Source organism: Lichenostomus cassidix, chromosome 20 (assembly GCF_008360975.1).
Source record: "Lichenostomus cassidix isolate B80296 chromosome 20, HeHo_3.0, whole genome shotgun sequence".
NCBI lineage: Eukaryota > Metazoa > Chordata > Aves > Passeriformes > Meliphagidae > Lichenostomus > Lichenostomus cassidix.
In genome coordinates this window covers 7,690,933-7,706,975 of record NC_139500.1, presented here as the reverse complement: position 1 = coordinate 7,706,975, position 16,043 = coordinate 7,690,933, and the positions used below count along the sequence as shown (strand labels likewise).

Genomic DNA, 16,043 nt, shown 5'->3' with positions numbered 1-16,043 from the left:
ATTGCTGTGCAGTGCAGTGATTTGTAAAACCTGGAGATGAGCTTTAACAATAACAGGTTTTATTAGAAGAGATTAATTTTGCTGAGTTTATACGAAATCTTGGGAGAGGACCCTGCTGGATCCATGTGTGTGGCTCAGCAGTGCCTGTTGCCAGGGGCTGTGTGTGGAACTGCCCTGGGTGTGGCAGTCCCCCATGGTCCTGACTGGGTTTGTACATGGAAAGGGCAGTTGGACATGGCTTTCCCAGCTCCCTGATCCCAGAGAGCGTGGCTGGAGTCGGGGAGCAAGGGGGTTCCTTGTGTGTTGGGGGCTGCCTGGGGGAGGAGGGTTCTGGCAGGGAAGGCCCTGGGCTTGTGAAGGGGCTGAGCTTAATATGCAAGTCACTGCTGGGGAGGAACCAGCCTCATGAAAATGCCATTTCCACGTAGTCCCTCTCCCAGCCATTATCCTGCCTCAGACAAAAGCAATTTACTCAGCCTCCAATAAAGCAAGGGCAATAACGAAGCTGAGAGGAGCTGACAGTGACAGGCAGGACAGCCTTTCCTGCCACCAGCACCCACCTGCTGGCTGGGGCTGAGGCTGTGGGGAAAATCTGTGTGAGAGCATTGTGAATCACAGGCTGTGGGGGCAGGTCTTGGTGCAGTCAGCTGTGCCAGAGCCCTCGCTGGTGATGTGGTTGGTTCCTGGGCAGTGATGGGACAGTGCTGCTCTTGAGTGTCATGCTTGTCCTGCAGGATGGCAAGCCTTGGCATGAGCAGGCTGGATCCTTGGAGCCCACACTGCTGTGGAGCCGAGCAGAGCCAGGCTGGATGCAGCATCTGCATCTAATGGATGACTTTTGTCAAGTGCTACAACAATCCAGGAAACTGCACCAGCCCCAAGGGCACGTGGAAACCAAAGACAGTATTTCACCTCCCTGCCTGCCCTGTCAGAGCAGCTCTGAAGGCTCCTTTGTATAAAACCCAACCAGCGTTAAGCACTGAACAGATATTAAAAGAGAGTAAAGCTGACCTGCAGCCCTGTCCTACCAGGTAAAAAGCCATTGACTTGTGTTTTTCCTGGAGAAGCAACCGGGAGTAAAGCCTGAATAAAACCAGGGAGACAAGGGGAAATGGCCAGCTGAGGGAGGCAGGCAGCAGAACAGTGCCCACCAGCAGACACATTCTGGATGCTCACCCAGAATCCCCAACAGTGATGCACAAAGTCTGCTCCATGTAACAATCCGTTTATTGCTTTGGTTTTTCTGTTTCTGAGCTTGCTCCCAAATTTAGTCAAGATCTGCCCTTTTGCTTCACTTGCATAGAACTTCCCCGAGTGTCAGGAGGCAGCCTGCTGCCAGGAGCTGCTCGGGTGGAGCTGAGGGATTTGGGAGCTGGTGAGGTCTGGGAACAGCAGAGTGAAGCAGTGCCTGTGGACAGTCTCTGGAGATGTGGGAGCTGGAGATCAGAGGAGAGGCTCCTCAGCAGGGGGTGAGCTGACCCCAAAGACGTGTCATCCTCTGCTCACTGTGCCATGTTGTACCTGCTGGGCAAACCATGGCACCGCTGAGATGCCACTGTGCTCACAGCCCCTGCCACTGCTGGCACTTCTGACCACAGACAGAAGCAGAAGCTGTACTGGGGCACAGGCAGGTTCTTCATCTAATTCTCCTTGGTGTGGGGATTAGAAATGGCCTGAGAGAACCGTGATGTGGGCATGGGAGAAGTTGTAAATCACTCCCAGGTGTAAATCAGGGCTGGCTGATTCTCTACAGAACCCGAGAGAGAGTGAGGTGGAGCAGAGAGAACATTTGGCCGTCTCCAGCCAGTCTCAGCAAACTGCAGCTGTGGTGAGCAGCCCTGATGCTTCTGAGAGGACACACTGTTCCTGCCAGGAACACAGGTGAGGAATTTATTGGAAATGCACTTCTGCGATTAAGTGGTTTTAAAATGAACAGGTTTATAGTGCACCCCAAACAAGATTATCTTCCTGGAAAAGGGTAAAGGCTAGAAAAAGCTTTTGCTTTGAGTTGTCAGTCACTGTCCAGCTGAGAATGGGAGGGATCATCACAGCTGTGAGGAGGTCGGAGAGGTTGGGGGATGCTAAAGGGTCACTCCCCAAGGATCAAGGGTTAGGAAGTAATTTCTGGAAGATGACTCACTCTTCATGTGCCATTTTCTCTGCATATGCTGCTGGAAAGGCACAAGTCAGGAGGAGTCAGGGTCATGTACCCACCTCATCCTCAAACACTGCTTCAAAAAATAAACCTTCTGCCATGGGGACAGTGTCTCAGCCAGTGCCCCAGACTGGGCAGCCCTTCCTTTGCCCCTGAACCATTTGGATCTTCAATGACAGTGTTTTCCCAGGTGAGCTCTATCGTGGTGGTTCCTCTTTCCCATCCCAGCCGCTGTGTAGGTCTGTCAGGGAGGAGATGCCTCCTGTGTGCTGATCCCTGGCCCTGTGCCCTCCTGCTGCTGCAGCCTCTGGAGCAGGAGCACCACATTGTCCGTGAGCTCGTTCCGTGGCCGTCCCATCCCGCTGAGCTTCACAGGGCGCAGGCTGGCGTGGGGAGGCTCGTACCCCTCGGGGCAGCACACCTCGTTCAGGAGCAGCCAGGTGCTGTCAGGGTCCACCCGCATCAAGTGCAGGAAAACACTGCAGAAAGTGGCAGGAAGAAAGGAAAGAAGAGTAAGGACAAGGTCTTTTGCTTGGGACCCAAGGTCATTAAGAGCTAAGGAAAGCTTTGATGGTGCTGGCAACCTCTGGCAGCTGAACAAACTTGGCTCCTTACAGAGGGCACTGCAGCGGCCCCTGTGCTTGAGAAAGCAGCTCTGTGTCTCACAGCTACTGGCACATGGGAGAAAAATATTTATGATGCTACAGTCAGTTGTGGACATCAAACAAGCAGCTGGTGCAGAACTGACCCAGGCTTGGTGCTGGCACAAGCCTAAACCTGCCTGTCCCACATGCTGGGGTGGTGACTGTGGGGCACTGCATGTGCTGCTCATATCTGGGATCTTTTGGACATCTCCTGCAGCAACCTTAGAAGTTGTGTTGCTCACCTCCCTCTCTGGGTTTTGGGGAGTGAGGGAGTTAACCCATCTGGGCTTCCTCTGCCTTTCCAGAGGTGACAAACTCAAGGGTGTTTGGGGCAGCTGCCCAGACTCAGCCCCAAGGGAAGCTCAACACTGCATTTGAGGGCTTTTTGCCCAAGTGAGGTCTCCCCCCATCCCAAGTCCTTATTAGCTGCCTCCGAATTTTCATTCTTCTGCACAGCACCTTTCACAAAGCAGGATTTTAAACCAAAACCAAATACAACCTTCATTAACAACAGAATGAAGGAAAACAGGAATCTCAACTTCCTCTGCAGATTTACTGCTGTGTTGATCGCTTTCACTTTGCATTTCCATACCTCAGTAAGATGGGATTTGCCTTTCCAGCATGCCCTTCACACTGGGCCCCAGCTGTGAGCTGCTGGGACACAGCTGCTGCTGGAGAGGAGGAAGCTTGAGGAGTGAAAGAGCAAATGCTGATTTGCATGACCTGCAGTTACCCAACCCCTCCTGCCAGCTCTCCCTGCAGCAACCTTTGGGCTTAGCTACGTTTGTGTCAGGGTTTAATGCACAGAAGTTGTACTGGGCTTAAATAGTATTAAATTCTCTGGCTGTGACATGGACAAAATTAAACTGGAATTCGCAAGGCCTCTTCCTGAATGGTGCTGAGTGCTCTGTGAGCACCAAAGGCACACAGCACTCACCACACCTATGGTACAGTTTCCCAAGATCCCAGTAGAGCCAGATATGCATCTTCAGGTCTCTAGTTTTTACTGAAATCATGGAGCTGTGAGGAGAACAGCAGCTGGGTGAGGTAATGGGAAATCAGGTAGGTCTGTCTCTGCTCCCCCAAGAAGCACAGGATTGAACTCCCACTCTAAAAGCAAAGATCACCTGCTACAAAAGCCACACAAAATCATGACTTGATTGCTGTCCAAATTTCTCCTGGAAGAACTTTGATCCCTAAAGTGAGGTTGCTTCCTTTGTAAAGCAAGGAGAAATCTATTTGAGCAGCTCTCCTCTGAAAGGAGTGTAGTGCCATGGGTAATGTGAAAGAGCACAGAAATGAGATGAAGGCAGGAGAGAGCTCCCTCTCCTCTTCCCAATAACCCTGTGGATGTGTGACTCCTTACTCCATGTGCAGCCAAAGCTGTTGCTTTTGCCTCTCTGCCATTAACACCTCGCCTGTCCCTCAGTGCAGGTCTCTGAACAGCAAGAGGGGAGATGTCACCACTGAAGCTGTTGGCAGTGTCCCCTCCCAAAGGTACTGGCTGTGCCTATCTGCCTGCTTCAGAGGAACCAGTGGGAATGTGCTCCACAGTGATAGCTGGACTTGGCAACAGCTGCCTCAGCAACATGACTATTTTCTGTGGATTGGCCAGCTGCAGGTGAGCTAACAGGACTCCTCGTTCCCCTGGCTTTGTTCCTGCAGCTCTGCTGACTGGAAGGGAGGACTGGCCCACTCAGTGCCAGCCCAAGCAAGGGGCTGACAGGGGCAGAGCATGGAGCTCTGACCAGCAGCATGCTGACTCCAGTTCTCCATACCCTGCCCTGCCCGTGCTCTTGGCTTGGCTGTGACAGGGGGAGCACATGGCTCTGACTGCCAGCAAACACAAGCTCCCAGCGGTTCCACCCAGTTTTCAATGGGCTGCTGCTGCTGGGCAGCTGCAGAGATAATCCTTGCTCCTTATGGCTGGGATAGGAGCAGGCATGGAAAATGAATTGCTGCGAAGTGGACATGGAAATGGGGAATATTGTTCAGCAGGCTGCTGATCCCCAGTACACACACAGCTGTACCTCTTACACTCACAGCACAGACACTCTGCTCTCCAACCTCTTCCCAATCAGCTGCTCCAGGGAGAGTGACCCTCAGAGACTATCCAGACCCTGGAGAACTCACTGCCTCTGGTGCCCATAATGGCTCAAGGCTGTGATTATCCCTGATAGCCTGGAGTGCTCTGCAGCTTAAAGAACAACTTGACTTTTACATTTTCAAACTAACTCCGGGGTAGTTTCCAAGCAACCTGTTTCCATAGCAAAGAATCCTGGGGTTAATCCAAGTTTGTTTTCTGTTGTTGCCTTTTTCTTTTCTTTTTTTTTTCTTAAATATCACTTTATTGAATTTTGCCTTGAGCAGGTGGCTGTTCTGGTGTGCTTCAATCCAGCCTGGGAGTGATAGCTGACAATCAGTATCCAACAAACCACACAAGCAAACCAATAGAGGTAAGCTGCATAATCAACCTTGGTATCAAAAAAGGTCCCAAAATAGCTCATATTTGTCCCAAATGTGCTAAACTTATTCTACTAGCACAGAGCAGTTTGGCTATTCTGTTGCCTTGTCTTTTCCCAAGCTCCAAGCAAAGCTATGGCACAGTGACCAGACTGGCAGAAGGACAAGGCTTCCTGGCTTTTTATGCCTGCTGAATGTTTAACTGGATACAGCTCACCATAGGCTTCAGTAAGAACTGAGGAAATTGTATCTTAGGGGGGAAAAAATAATCATTCCTACCCAGACTGTTCACTGAAAGGTCAAACAAACTTCACAGGCTACAAACATTTAGTAGGAATTAAGTGTAAATTTCAAAACAGTCACTTGAAGATGGAAGAATGGCAAACTACTTGTCAGTTTTGACAGGGGCCAGTGACAATTTCCTAATCTCTTTTCCTTCAAGGTTTTATTCCCTGAAGTGAAAAGCTTGTCAGAGATGATGCAACTCCATAAATTGATGAGAAGCTCAGATTTACATATTGTGACTTTCAGTTTCCAACATCTCCCCCTGCCTTGTTCCCAGTGCTGGGGCTCCACACACTCCCCTTTGCTCAAGTCTTTCTGGGCACTTCCCCACCCTTGGACTGGCTCATCTTCTTCAATGAAGGCAAAGACTTGTTTAGTGCTCCCTGGAATTCCCAAACTCCTCTTCAGTAGGTTTGGTCCCTTTGGTGATTTTACATTTGGTTTTTTTTGTTTGTTGTTTGTTTGGTTTTTTAAAAAAGCTTTGCCTAAAACTCTCCTGGAATACTCCCAGCAGTCATCTTCTAGTAAAGCCTACTGTTATGTGCTGGAGTTCTTTTTTTCTCAGTGTCTATTTTTGCCTGTTGAGTATTGCATGAAGCTGCAGTTACAAAAATCACTTACTCCCACTGCTTCATCTAATAAAGCTACAGGGTCCCATAAATGGGATTAAGCAGACTCCTTGGGGCATGATAACATCCCTGGATGACAGCCAAACTCCCTTTTTCCATTTCTTTTTTTTTTTTTTGTGTGTGTGTGGCTCAAGCACATTGGCCAAAAATTCCTGCTCAACCCCTTGCATGCCTACAGAATCCTCACGTAGTCAGTATACAGTTTTTGGAGCTACAACTGACTTTGCAAGTCCTGACCTTGCTCTTGACAGGTCACAACCCATCAGTTGAATAAGGATCCTTAAGAGCTGAGCAAAGTCCAGTTAGTATAAATCACTATGGCAAGCTGATTCCAAACATCCTTTTACCTCATATGATTTCTGTAGTGATAAAGCTGAGTTATGTGACGTACGCTGGTGCTCAGGCTGGGGCTAAGATTAGTTCTGGTCTATCTGTTTTTAGAAGCATTTAAAATGCAGAATTTCTCATGTATCAAGCTGATAACATTGCCCTTGCTTAGATGGAAAGGGCCTTATGTGTGACAGGCTGTGTCAGTTTGCAGGATTACTTTCAGGCACATGGAAGGCAAGAAGAGGCAGAACTTACAGGAATGTAGTGGTTCAGCAGCTGGAGAACAGAAATGGAAGTGTGGCTGAGAAGTGATTCTTATCCTAGCAAAGGAGCTGAGTGTTATGGTGCAGACTAATTTTGACTTTTCCAGGCTGAAACCTCCTATCAGTGCACTACAGGTAAAAGTTAGTGTGATATGACTAACTCTGATCCATCCACGCTCCAAGATCAGGGATTGCACAGGACTAAACTGAAAAAATTAAACCCCAAAGAAATCTCCAAATGCTGCCATGTGCATGGTGTCAAGGCCAGGCATGATGCATGCCTCAGTGCATGCATGTGTCTGGTCAATGGTGTTAAACAAGATACAGCAAGGGCTTCTATGAGGAGCTTGGTTCACTGACATATGTGATGCATGGTGCATCAAAAGCATGGGGGGAGGAGCAAAACATATGGCATTTTTCCCTTAAAATAAAATAAAAATTACATATAGGAGACAAATGTTACTTGCCCTGAACTTTGCTGCCCTTTTCCTCCAAGAAGTGAGCTCGCTTCACCGTACAGCTTCCAACAGGGCTCATTTTGTATTCCCCCCACCCCTGCTGCTGGGGGGAAATTGCACAGCTTCTCAAGCTGCTTGGTTAATGATTTAAAAGCTTCGGATTCCAAGTATCTAGATAAATCCTGGTGTTCTGCTTTCCATCCAGCATTGCTTGCACAGACTGAGGCATTATTGCATTAAGGGGATGCACGCCCACAGCACAGAGCCCCTCTGCAGAACAAATGCTGCTGGAGCCTGCTGTGCTGCCGTGAAAGCCTCCAAGGTAAAAATAAACCTGCTCCCACCCGCGCAGGGATACAAACAAAGGAATGCTCCAGCTCCGGAGAGCGCTGGCTCTGAACTGCTGCCCAGCCACACAAAGCCCTTCACACCCTGCACCCCCGGGAGCCTGTGCTTTGTGAAAGGGAACGGATGGGCTGCACTTCCCTTTGCTTCCCTTTCCAGCAGCCTGCCCTGGAAATCCGAAACCGCAGAGCCTTCGGAAACTGCTGATTTCCCTTCCCCTCGGGGGAGGGCAGGGCTGGCCACACAGAAAGGGGGGGCTGGCTTTCACTCCCATCCTTTGGCAGAGGGGCTTTCTGATTTATGTCCTGTGTTCTGTACCTGGACTCGTTTTGTCTCCTGAAATCTCCGGCCTTGGTTCCAGGTGACAACATATGACAATAGTGATTTCTTATCCTGACAGCAGAACATGCTGAGCAGGGTTTTGTACACCAAGCAGCAAAGTATGTCTGTCAACACTTCCTAGAGCTGGAGTGTGTTCACCTAAACTGCTTTTGCTCTTTTAGAATCTCCCAGCCTTCTCAGAGCAACACCGGTGCCAAGACTGACAGCTTTCCAAACAAACTCTGGTCCACCTGGCAGAGCCTGGGTTGGAGCCCAGGGAAAATGGAAGGATAACAGAAGTAAATCCCCCAGCCTGCAGAAGGTACTAAGTGATAAAATACAAGGGAATACCTGGCACATCCTCTTCCATAGCTGTCTTCCCTCTGCAGTTTGATGCCACCAGTGGGCCAAGCGCACCAAGTATTTGGTTAGGAACAAGCAAGTACTACATCTTCCCCTCTGTCCCCAAATGCACTGCAAGGTCACCTGTAATGTCTCTGCAAGCTGACAACTGACCTCTCCAGCTCGTTTTGGGGCATAAATGACACTGAATCACAGAAAACTTCCATGAGAGACCCTGTTGTACAGGCATGAATGTGCTGGAATGTGGAACAGGAAAGGTGTAAAAGGAATGGGATCACCATGCTCCCTCTGTCCCCCATAATATGTACACCCAACACACCTGCATTTAAGAGACATTACCTCTGGGCAGCTTCTTGCAGTTTCACAGGTTGCTTGGCACTGAGGTAAATCAGGCAGGCATCTGCCACTTTATTCAGGTCACTCTCGCCTGCAGAAATGGAACAGGAAAGAAGGGTAGGAGATGACCTCCTCAGCAGCTGCTGCCTAATGGAATCAGTTCCAAATTGGCAGCAGAGGCTTCTGAGCCTTTGAGCTGTCTGACCTGGAGCTCTTCTGACCTTGCCTTTTAAGCATTTGCTGCAAAGACAGGAAAGCAATCAAGGGCACTGAGAGGAAAAGAGCAACTAGCCAGCAAACCTTCTCCCTCATCAAAGGCAGCTCCAGAAATTTCACTTGGGGAGAATTTCAGAGAGTTTCATTCAATAGAAGAGTGTGATGTGCTGGATTTAAAGGGTCACCCAGAGATAAGCCCACAATGGAACCAGTCAAGCTAGCCAGAAGTCTTATTTGGGCATCAGCTTGTCAGGTAAGAACAAAGCATGGCCCAACAGGCCCTACAACAATCCAGGCACTCCACTCAGTACCCCCTTCTCATGCACAAGTGAGATGAGCAGTCAGATTTTGCATGGACTGGGAACCTTCTCTCCCATTTGTCTCCTGGGGAGTAAAGAATGCCCAGCACCTCTTTATAGAGCTCCTACAGAGGACAGACTTAGGCTGGAGAACGTCAGGAAATCAATTCTGTGGGCAGCTGGAGGAGAAGCAGTGAGTTGGGAGAGTAAAGTCTGGCAGAGATCCACACAACCTGTGCTTCTGCTGGTACTCACCCATGTCCAGCTTTTCGCAGAGAGAGCCCAGGCCCTGCAGCACAGCCAGCTGCAGCTTGAAGGCCAGTGTGTGGCTGTACACAGGCCCAGCTCTGGCACTTGCTGGGGCCTGGCTGAGGAGGGAACTGGTCAGCTTGGGCAGGACATCTTTGGAGAATCTCTGCCTCAGGAAGTCCCCACACGTTTGAGCCAGGGTACACAGCACCTAAGAGAGACATCAGTTACAGGGGAAGAGCACACAGAGGGGCCTGGAAGGAGCTCAGGGATCCCACACCAGCTTGGGGGGGATTCAGGCATTCATCCTCTCTGGAGAATTTATTTTGCAGGTAAGAGCAATGTGACCATACCTGCCCCAGTTTCCCCATAATAAGCAGAAAGTGGATGTTCAAGAGGCTGAGTGAGCTGCACCCTGCACAGCAGTGTCACCTGGCTGACCTCCTGGGCTGCCCTTCCCTCATTAGCACACTAAAGGTAAGAACAGCTGTGCAGTCTTACTCAGAATTACTGGAGGAGTCTCTGATGGAAAATGCCATTAAATATAATTATATCCTTATATCCTTTTTGTGGTGCAGACAGCCCGTCTTTCCAAGCACATCAGCAGGCAGAAAGGTCAACTGGCCACAGCACAGGGCACCCAGCACTACTGGTGTGTGCCCAGGATCAAACTCAACCTGGGTAAAGAATGGCCCTAAATGCATGTAAAAACAAAGGGGGATCCACGTGGCCAGAACACTGATCTCTCTTGGAACTTCACTGAGCTCATGGTCTCAAGGTGCAGGACTGAGATGCTGGTTATGTTGTGTTTGTTTTACACTGATATGACACTTCTTATTCTGGAATTTAGGCAGGAAAACACTTTGGTTTAATTCATACAACAAAACCCAACCTGGGTGCCAATTGTAATTTGAACTTTTCAAGAGTTAATTAGTTTTTGTATAGCAATCTCTACCTCCTTTTAGGGCAGGCATATGATAGGTATGGCTATTTTGAGATTCTAGTGCGTGGCTTCTGGAATTTGGGGAATCAAAACTCTCTTTATTCACACTGAAGGATTCTAAAATGAATCTCACTCTGCCCAGCAGATGAATTCCTCTGCAATGCTGGGGCTGGCAACCTCTGGAAACATGCTTTACTGGCCAGCCTGTGAGTCAGGAGAAAGGAGCCAGCTGACAAGGTCAGGAGCTCTTTAATAATGTCATTATAGAGCCAAGTCTTTGTTTAACCTCTCCCCTCCCTTGCCAATACCTCAATCATGAAATGTTCCCTCCTCTGCAATATGAGACTTCCAAAGAGGATGCTGTGACTGTGACTCCAGCAAGACCAAGCTGCACTGTATGGTGCCCCCAACAGCTGCTCAGGCTGTAGAATTGTTTTTCTCATCCTTGCAACAACCACCAACATTGTTGTTTCCCCTAAGAACAGCATCAAGGGTTTACCTGGGGACAGGCTGCAGTGAGAGTGGTACAAATCCACGCACTGCAGGGCAGTGACCCCATGCTCCAAACCACATTTCAACATCACTGCAGGAGCTTGGTGCTTTCTCCTATGCTGCAGCATTGCCTGAGCCACTTCCTGCCCAAGCCCCAGCTGAAAATGCTGCTGGCAGTCACTGCTGTACCTTGAAGGCTCTGAGCACTGCCAGAGGGTCGTCACTAATCAGCCGGGTGACGAGAGCTGGCCAGACACGGTGAGCCATGGGAAGCAGATGGTTTCCATGAGGATGCAGCATGATTACACAGAGTTCCAGCACGTCCAGAACCTGGGCAGGAAGGGAGGGAACAGACTCTGAGTGCTGCAGTGCCAGGCATTCAGGTGGATCCCAGCATCATGCTGGGAAGCCAGGAGGAGGAGGGGTTGACTAGCAAAGGGTGCAGTTTTACTGCAGCAGGAATGGGGACAAGTGAACAGCACTTAGAGATCAGGCCTGTTTGAAAAGGGACAAGTACCACAATGACACAACCTGTGCTGGGCACAGAGCAGGATTCCTGGCCTGATCCCACAAGCTGAGCTGCTCACTTGGACCCCACTGTGGCTGTGGCAGCAGGATCACCTGGCAGAGCTGGGGCCGCTGGGATGAGAATCTGGGTTATGCCTCATTTTTCAGTCTCACTTTGCACTTTAAAAGGAGGCCACCTTCAAAGGGTTTTCATAATTAGAAAAAAGCCAGGCTTTTAGCCCTGCTTATCATCACCCCAGCAACTTCAAAAACATTCATCAGCCTGTGTGTTGCAGCCTGAGGAAGGGGGATGGGAGGCACAGATGGGAGAAAGATGCTTCTGTTTCCTCTACCAAAGGACAAGGCACAAGACTTAACTGTCATGAGCATCAAGGGAAAGTGCCCAGTACAAAGCCACCCTTAAGATTCTGTTCCGCCTGGCTGCCTTCCTAATCCAGAGAGCTCCCAAAAAACTATCTCCCTTCCCCTTGCCAGGCTTGGAGGACCTGTCCTGCTCGAGCATATGGCAGCACAAACCTGGGGATGGCAGGGAGCCCAACGTGCATGGTGCACATGCTGATGAGCTACCAGCCCCTTCATGGGCACCATCTGTCCTCTCAGAGCCGGCGATTACCGACCTTCAGCCGCACTCGGAGGCTCCCGTCAGACAGCAAGTGGATGCACCTCTCCATCACATCCCTGGCCAGCTGAGCATGGCTTGGCATTGGAGCTTCTCCTTCCATGTCGCAGTTGGGCTCTGCCTTAGCATGGGGAACTTCATCTAGAAGACAAAACCATTACTAAAGCCATGAAAATGACTTGGGGGCTCTGGGAGATTACAACACCCACTCACAACCACTCTGCAAATTCCTGAGTAAGGCCTTTGGCGTTTTTTAATGCACTTAGATATAGTTAAGCCTATGAGTTCTGTGAGTTAGTGTCAGGTTCACTTAAGAGTGTGGGGCTAGGGAATGTTCGCTTTCTTTACTGGACAATGCAGCTGGTCTGACATTTGCAGTCTCTTCTCACCATGGACTTATTTCCCATTGATTTTTATTAAAAATGAAAAGCCTGGGTATTTAAAGATGAAATACTTAAAGGTCAGGATTGCAGCATAGCCCAGTAAAGACTAAAAAGTCCCCTATATGAATGTCTGCAGTGCTTGCCAAGGCCAAGCAAGAAGGGAGCAGTGGCATCATTAGCCAGGAGAAAATAGTACAGAGATTCCCCAGGGAGCACAAGGAAAATGGATAGCATCCTGGAAAGAGGAAACTTCAGGTCCTGAACCCAAATGAACTGTTATGAGGTAAGGAAAAACAAAGTATGCTTGTGTCTTAGAGTTAGAGAAGCCTTGCTCTGCAAACATCTGGCTTCCCTGCTCAAACAGAACAAAGCAAGAACATCCAACAGCACTTTACACGAACCAAGGTCAGCTCAAAGAAGAGCTGAGACCGTCAGTCTGGTCCCAAGGCCCAAGGCCACCCTGTGACAAAAGGACACCTCAGAGGTCATGGTCTGCAAGCTGACTGTGTTCCTCTCCAGGCATGCACAGCACTGACCTGCTTCCTCCTCCTCCTCCTGGTCAGGAAGATCACCCTCTGAGATCTGCTTCTGGCTGACATAGTCAAAGAAGAATCGTTCCACTTCTTGCCTTGTGATTGTCACCTCCTGCTGCCCCTGGGACTGAGCCCTGCTCTGCCCCTTGTCAGTCTGCCTTTGCTGGTGCTCCTCAGCGCTGGGCGTTCCAAACCACTGCACTGCAAAAGAGGAACTGACATGTCACTGAGCAACCATGATCTCCTCCTGCAAGGTGCCATGGATTCTGTGAGAGATGAGATGGTTCTCACATCTCATGGGATTGCACCTGATCCAGGCACCTGCTGTCACATCCCAGTCACCTCCCTGATGGTATGGGAATGTTAAAAAGGGATACATGCCATGAGCCCCAACAGAATGTTCATGGGAGCAGTGAATCCGTCCATTTCTCAGCCACTGAAGGCCATGCTCCTGTGAAAGGCTGCAAGCCAGACAAACTGGAGAGGGGAAGCTACTGGTGATCTTTGCTTGAGTGCTGCCCCAGCAAGCAAAGCACAGTGGCAATGACACTGCAGCACGTTGGCCACCTGGAACCCCCAATGGCAACTGAAAAGGTCCAAGACAAGAACCCTTAGTGACAGGAAGGCTGCATTACACAAAGTAAACATCATTTTGGTACCTAGAGCTGTCATGACTGAGTGGAGGACCCTGAGGAAGGTGGAAGCCTGGCTATTGTAGGACTGATCTAGTGCAGACAGGACATCTTGGATTACATCTTCTACCAGTGGCAGCAAGCTGGCATCCGAATGCCTCAGCATCGTGTCCAGGACCTGGGAAGCACGTGGCTGATGTGCCAGCTGGCGCAAATTCAGGGAAATCCCATTCACCAGATAGTCAGAATTCTCATTAATCAAACTCTGCACCGAGTCGTAACCGCAGGCCTCACATATGTCTGCCAGTGTCCCCAGTGCTGTCTCACTGATGAGCAGAGTCCTGTCACCAGCCTTTTCCAGCACAGGGTAGAGAGCTGAGAGCAACAGCAGCCGGAACTCCTTCCTGAGGACGGCAGCAAAGCAGCCAACGCCCTCCAGCTGGATGCAGATCTGCCAGATGTTGCTGTTCATGGTGCGGGTTGTGACTGGAGGCTCCAGGGATGGAAGGAGAACGCTGCTGGACACTCCTCCTGCACGGACAGCGAGTCCTGAGTGCTGCACTAAGTGCTCAGAGCTGCTTTCCTCTGTGTCAATGCTAGTGACCAAATACCAGTTCGCCTGGTCCATGTACTCATCCAGAATGGATGTTATGGACCCTTTGAGATCATCCACATTCACTGGAACTTCCCTCTCCTGCAGGACATCCACTCCTACTCCAGCAGCTCCCGTGATCAGCTCGTTGAGGATCATGGCTGCCTGCTTTCGGTACATGCCAGACTCGTTGTACAGCCCCATGAAGTGATCCACAAGCAAGTAGAGGTTCCCGTAGTAGCCAAGAACACGACACACTTGCTGAAGGAGCTGGAAAACCTTCTCCTCTGTGAAGAAGCGGAAGTATTTCTTCTGGCACCTGCCAGTGTGCACACCCTGCTGCAAGGGGCCTGGTGGCCCAGGGCGCCGGGCCTCCACTATCTTCACATCCGTCACATCCAGCTCCAGAACCTGCACCAGTGCCTTGGACAGGCGGTGCAGGTGGGACACGGAGTTGAGGACAATGTTAATCTTGGGGCCCAGCAGCTTCAGGTAGCCAAGCAACAAGCTGAGCGTGGAAACCTTGCCTGTGTCGTCCTGAGAGTTCATCAGGCGGGGAAGAGCTGTGGCAAGGGAATGGAGGTTCTCAGAGAGGACATCAGCAAGAGCTCTGTTCTGTGCCACGACCCTTTGCTCTGCGATCTCTTGCAGAACTTCGTTACACCTGCTCTGGACTTCACTGTTTTCATCATTAACCAGCCCAACCAAGGCCTTTAAGAGATGACTGAATGAGTCCACCAGTGACTGACTGCAGTTCCTGAGTAAGTGGTGGACCAGCTCCACCAGCTCCAGTCTCACCTTCCAGTGGGGGTGAACTGAAGAAGATTCAACCACTTTATGCAAGAGAAGAGAGAGTTTTTCAGCAGTACTTTTAGTCCAGTCGGGTCCTCTGTGGATCATTAGCTCTGATATTCTGCTTTGTTCCACCAGCAGCTTTTCTTTACTCTTTGGGATTCTGGCTAGCTGTGCATCTGCCATGACCAAGCCAACAATTAGATAAAAGAGTCTGATGGCAGAAACAGTGGGTTTGTGACCTTGTTTGATGTCTCCAGTAATAACCCGAGATAGTGCAATAGAAATCCCAGGAAGAAAAGAAGCAAACAAATCCCCACATTGCTGTGCCTCGTCGTCATCCAGGTGTCGGTGCTCCTGGCAGTCACACTGCAGGACCAGGACCTGCAAGCACTCCAAAGCAGAGATCTTGATTTGCTTTGCTTTTTCTTGCTCTGCAAGTGTCAGAAGCAAAGACACAGCAAATCCTAAGAGCGGAAGGGTGGAAGGTTGGTACAGAGACAAGATAACATCCCCATAAGCCGAGTGCATCAGGGTGTTGAGTGCCTGGACTACAGCCAGCTTCAGCTCCTCGGACAGCGGGGCGGCTTTGCCCGAGCTGGGAGGGGGAGCGAGGCAGGTACAGAGCTCAGAGAACAGCTCCTGCAGCAGCTCCTGCTTCTTCACGCACGTCGCCGCGAGCACGGAAGAGATGCACTGCACCAGGCTCTGCACCAGCCGCTCCTGCTTGGGCCCGGGCACCCGCAGGGCGAAGCGCAGCGGGAACAGCACGTACTCCTGCAGCTCCTGCAGGGCCGCGCCGCTCACCCCGGCCAGGTGCGCCTGGAGCTGCCGCACGTTCTCCACCGTCTGCGCCCGCGTCAGCTGCACGCAGACGGGGCGCAGCGCCCCGAAGGCCGCCTGCGGGGTGTCGAACACGGCCATGCCGGGGTCCCTGCCCGCTGCCGGGGTGCTGCTGGGGTCGGGCCGCGCTGGGCCAGGCCGGGCAGCGCTGAGGGTGCCGGAAGTGACGCCGCGCTCCCAGCGCCACAAAGCTCCCGCGGAGCGCGGCTGGCGCTGTCAGAAAAGTCTCTGATGCTCACAGTGCGCATGCGCCGGTGACACTGCCCTGAGGTAACGGGACCGGCAGCGCCACAAAGCTCCCGCTAGCGCGGGCGGGCGCTGTGAGAAAGA

At 50.8% G+C, this 16,043-nt stretch overlaps 1 protein-coding gene and 1 long non-coding RNA gene across 2 annotated transcripts; one reads left to right on the top strand and one right to left on the bottom strand.

The window, feature by feature from the left end:
- Positions 1–1,209: 1,209 nt before the first annotated feature.
- Positions 1,210–15,984, bottom strand: TTI1 (TELO2 interacting protein 1). The gene is made up of 7 exons (XM_085079287.1): positions 13,514–15,984; positions 12,858–13,055; positions 11,937–12,079; positions 10,981–11,121; positions 9,363–9,567; positions 8,596–8,683; positions 1,210–2,634 (listed from the first exon to the last, which is right to left on the bottom strand). Exons 1-7 carry the CDS (start codon positions 15,792–15,794, stop codon positions 2,400–2,402), a joined length of 3,291 nt encoding a protein of 1,096 aa, XP_084935413.1. The 5' UTR covers positions 15,795–15,984; the 3' UTR covers positions 1,210–2,399.
- LOC146428720 (uncharacterized) lies at positions 4,293–5,880 on the top strand. Its single transcript, XR_014856006.1, has 3 exons — positions 4,293–4,420; positions 5,170–5,255; positions 5,705–5,880. It is a non-coding gene; the product is annotated as an uncharacterized LOC146428720 (long non-coding RNA).
- Positions 15,985–16,043: the final 59 nt, after the last annotated feature.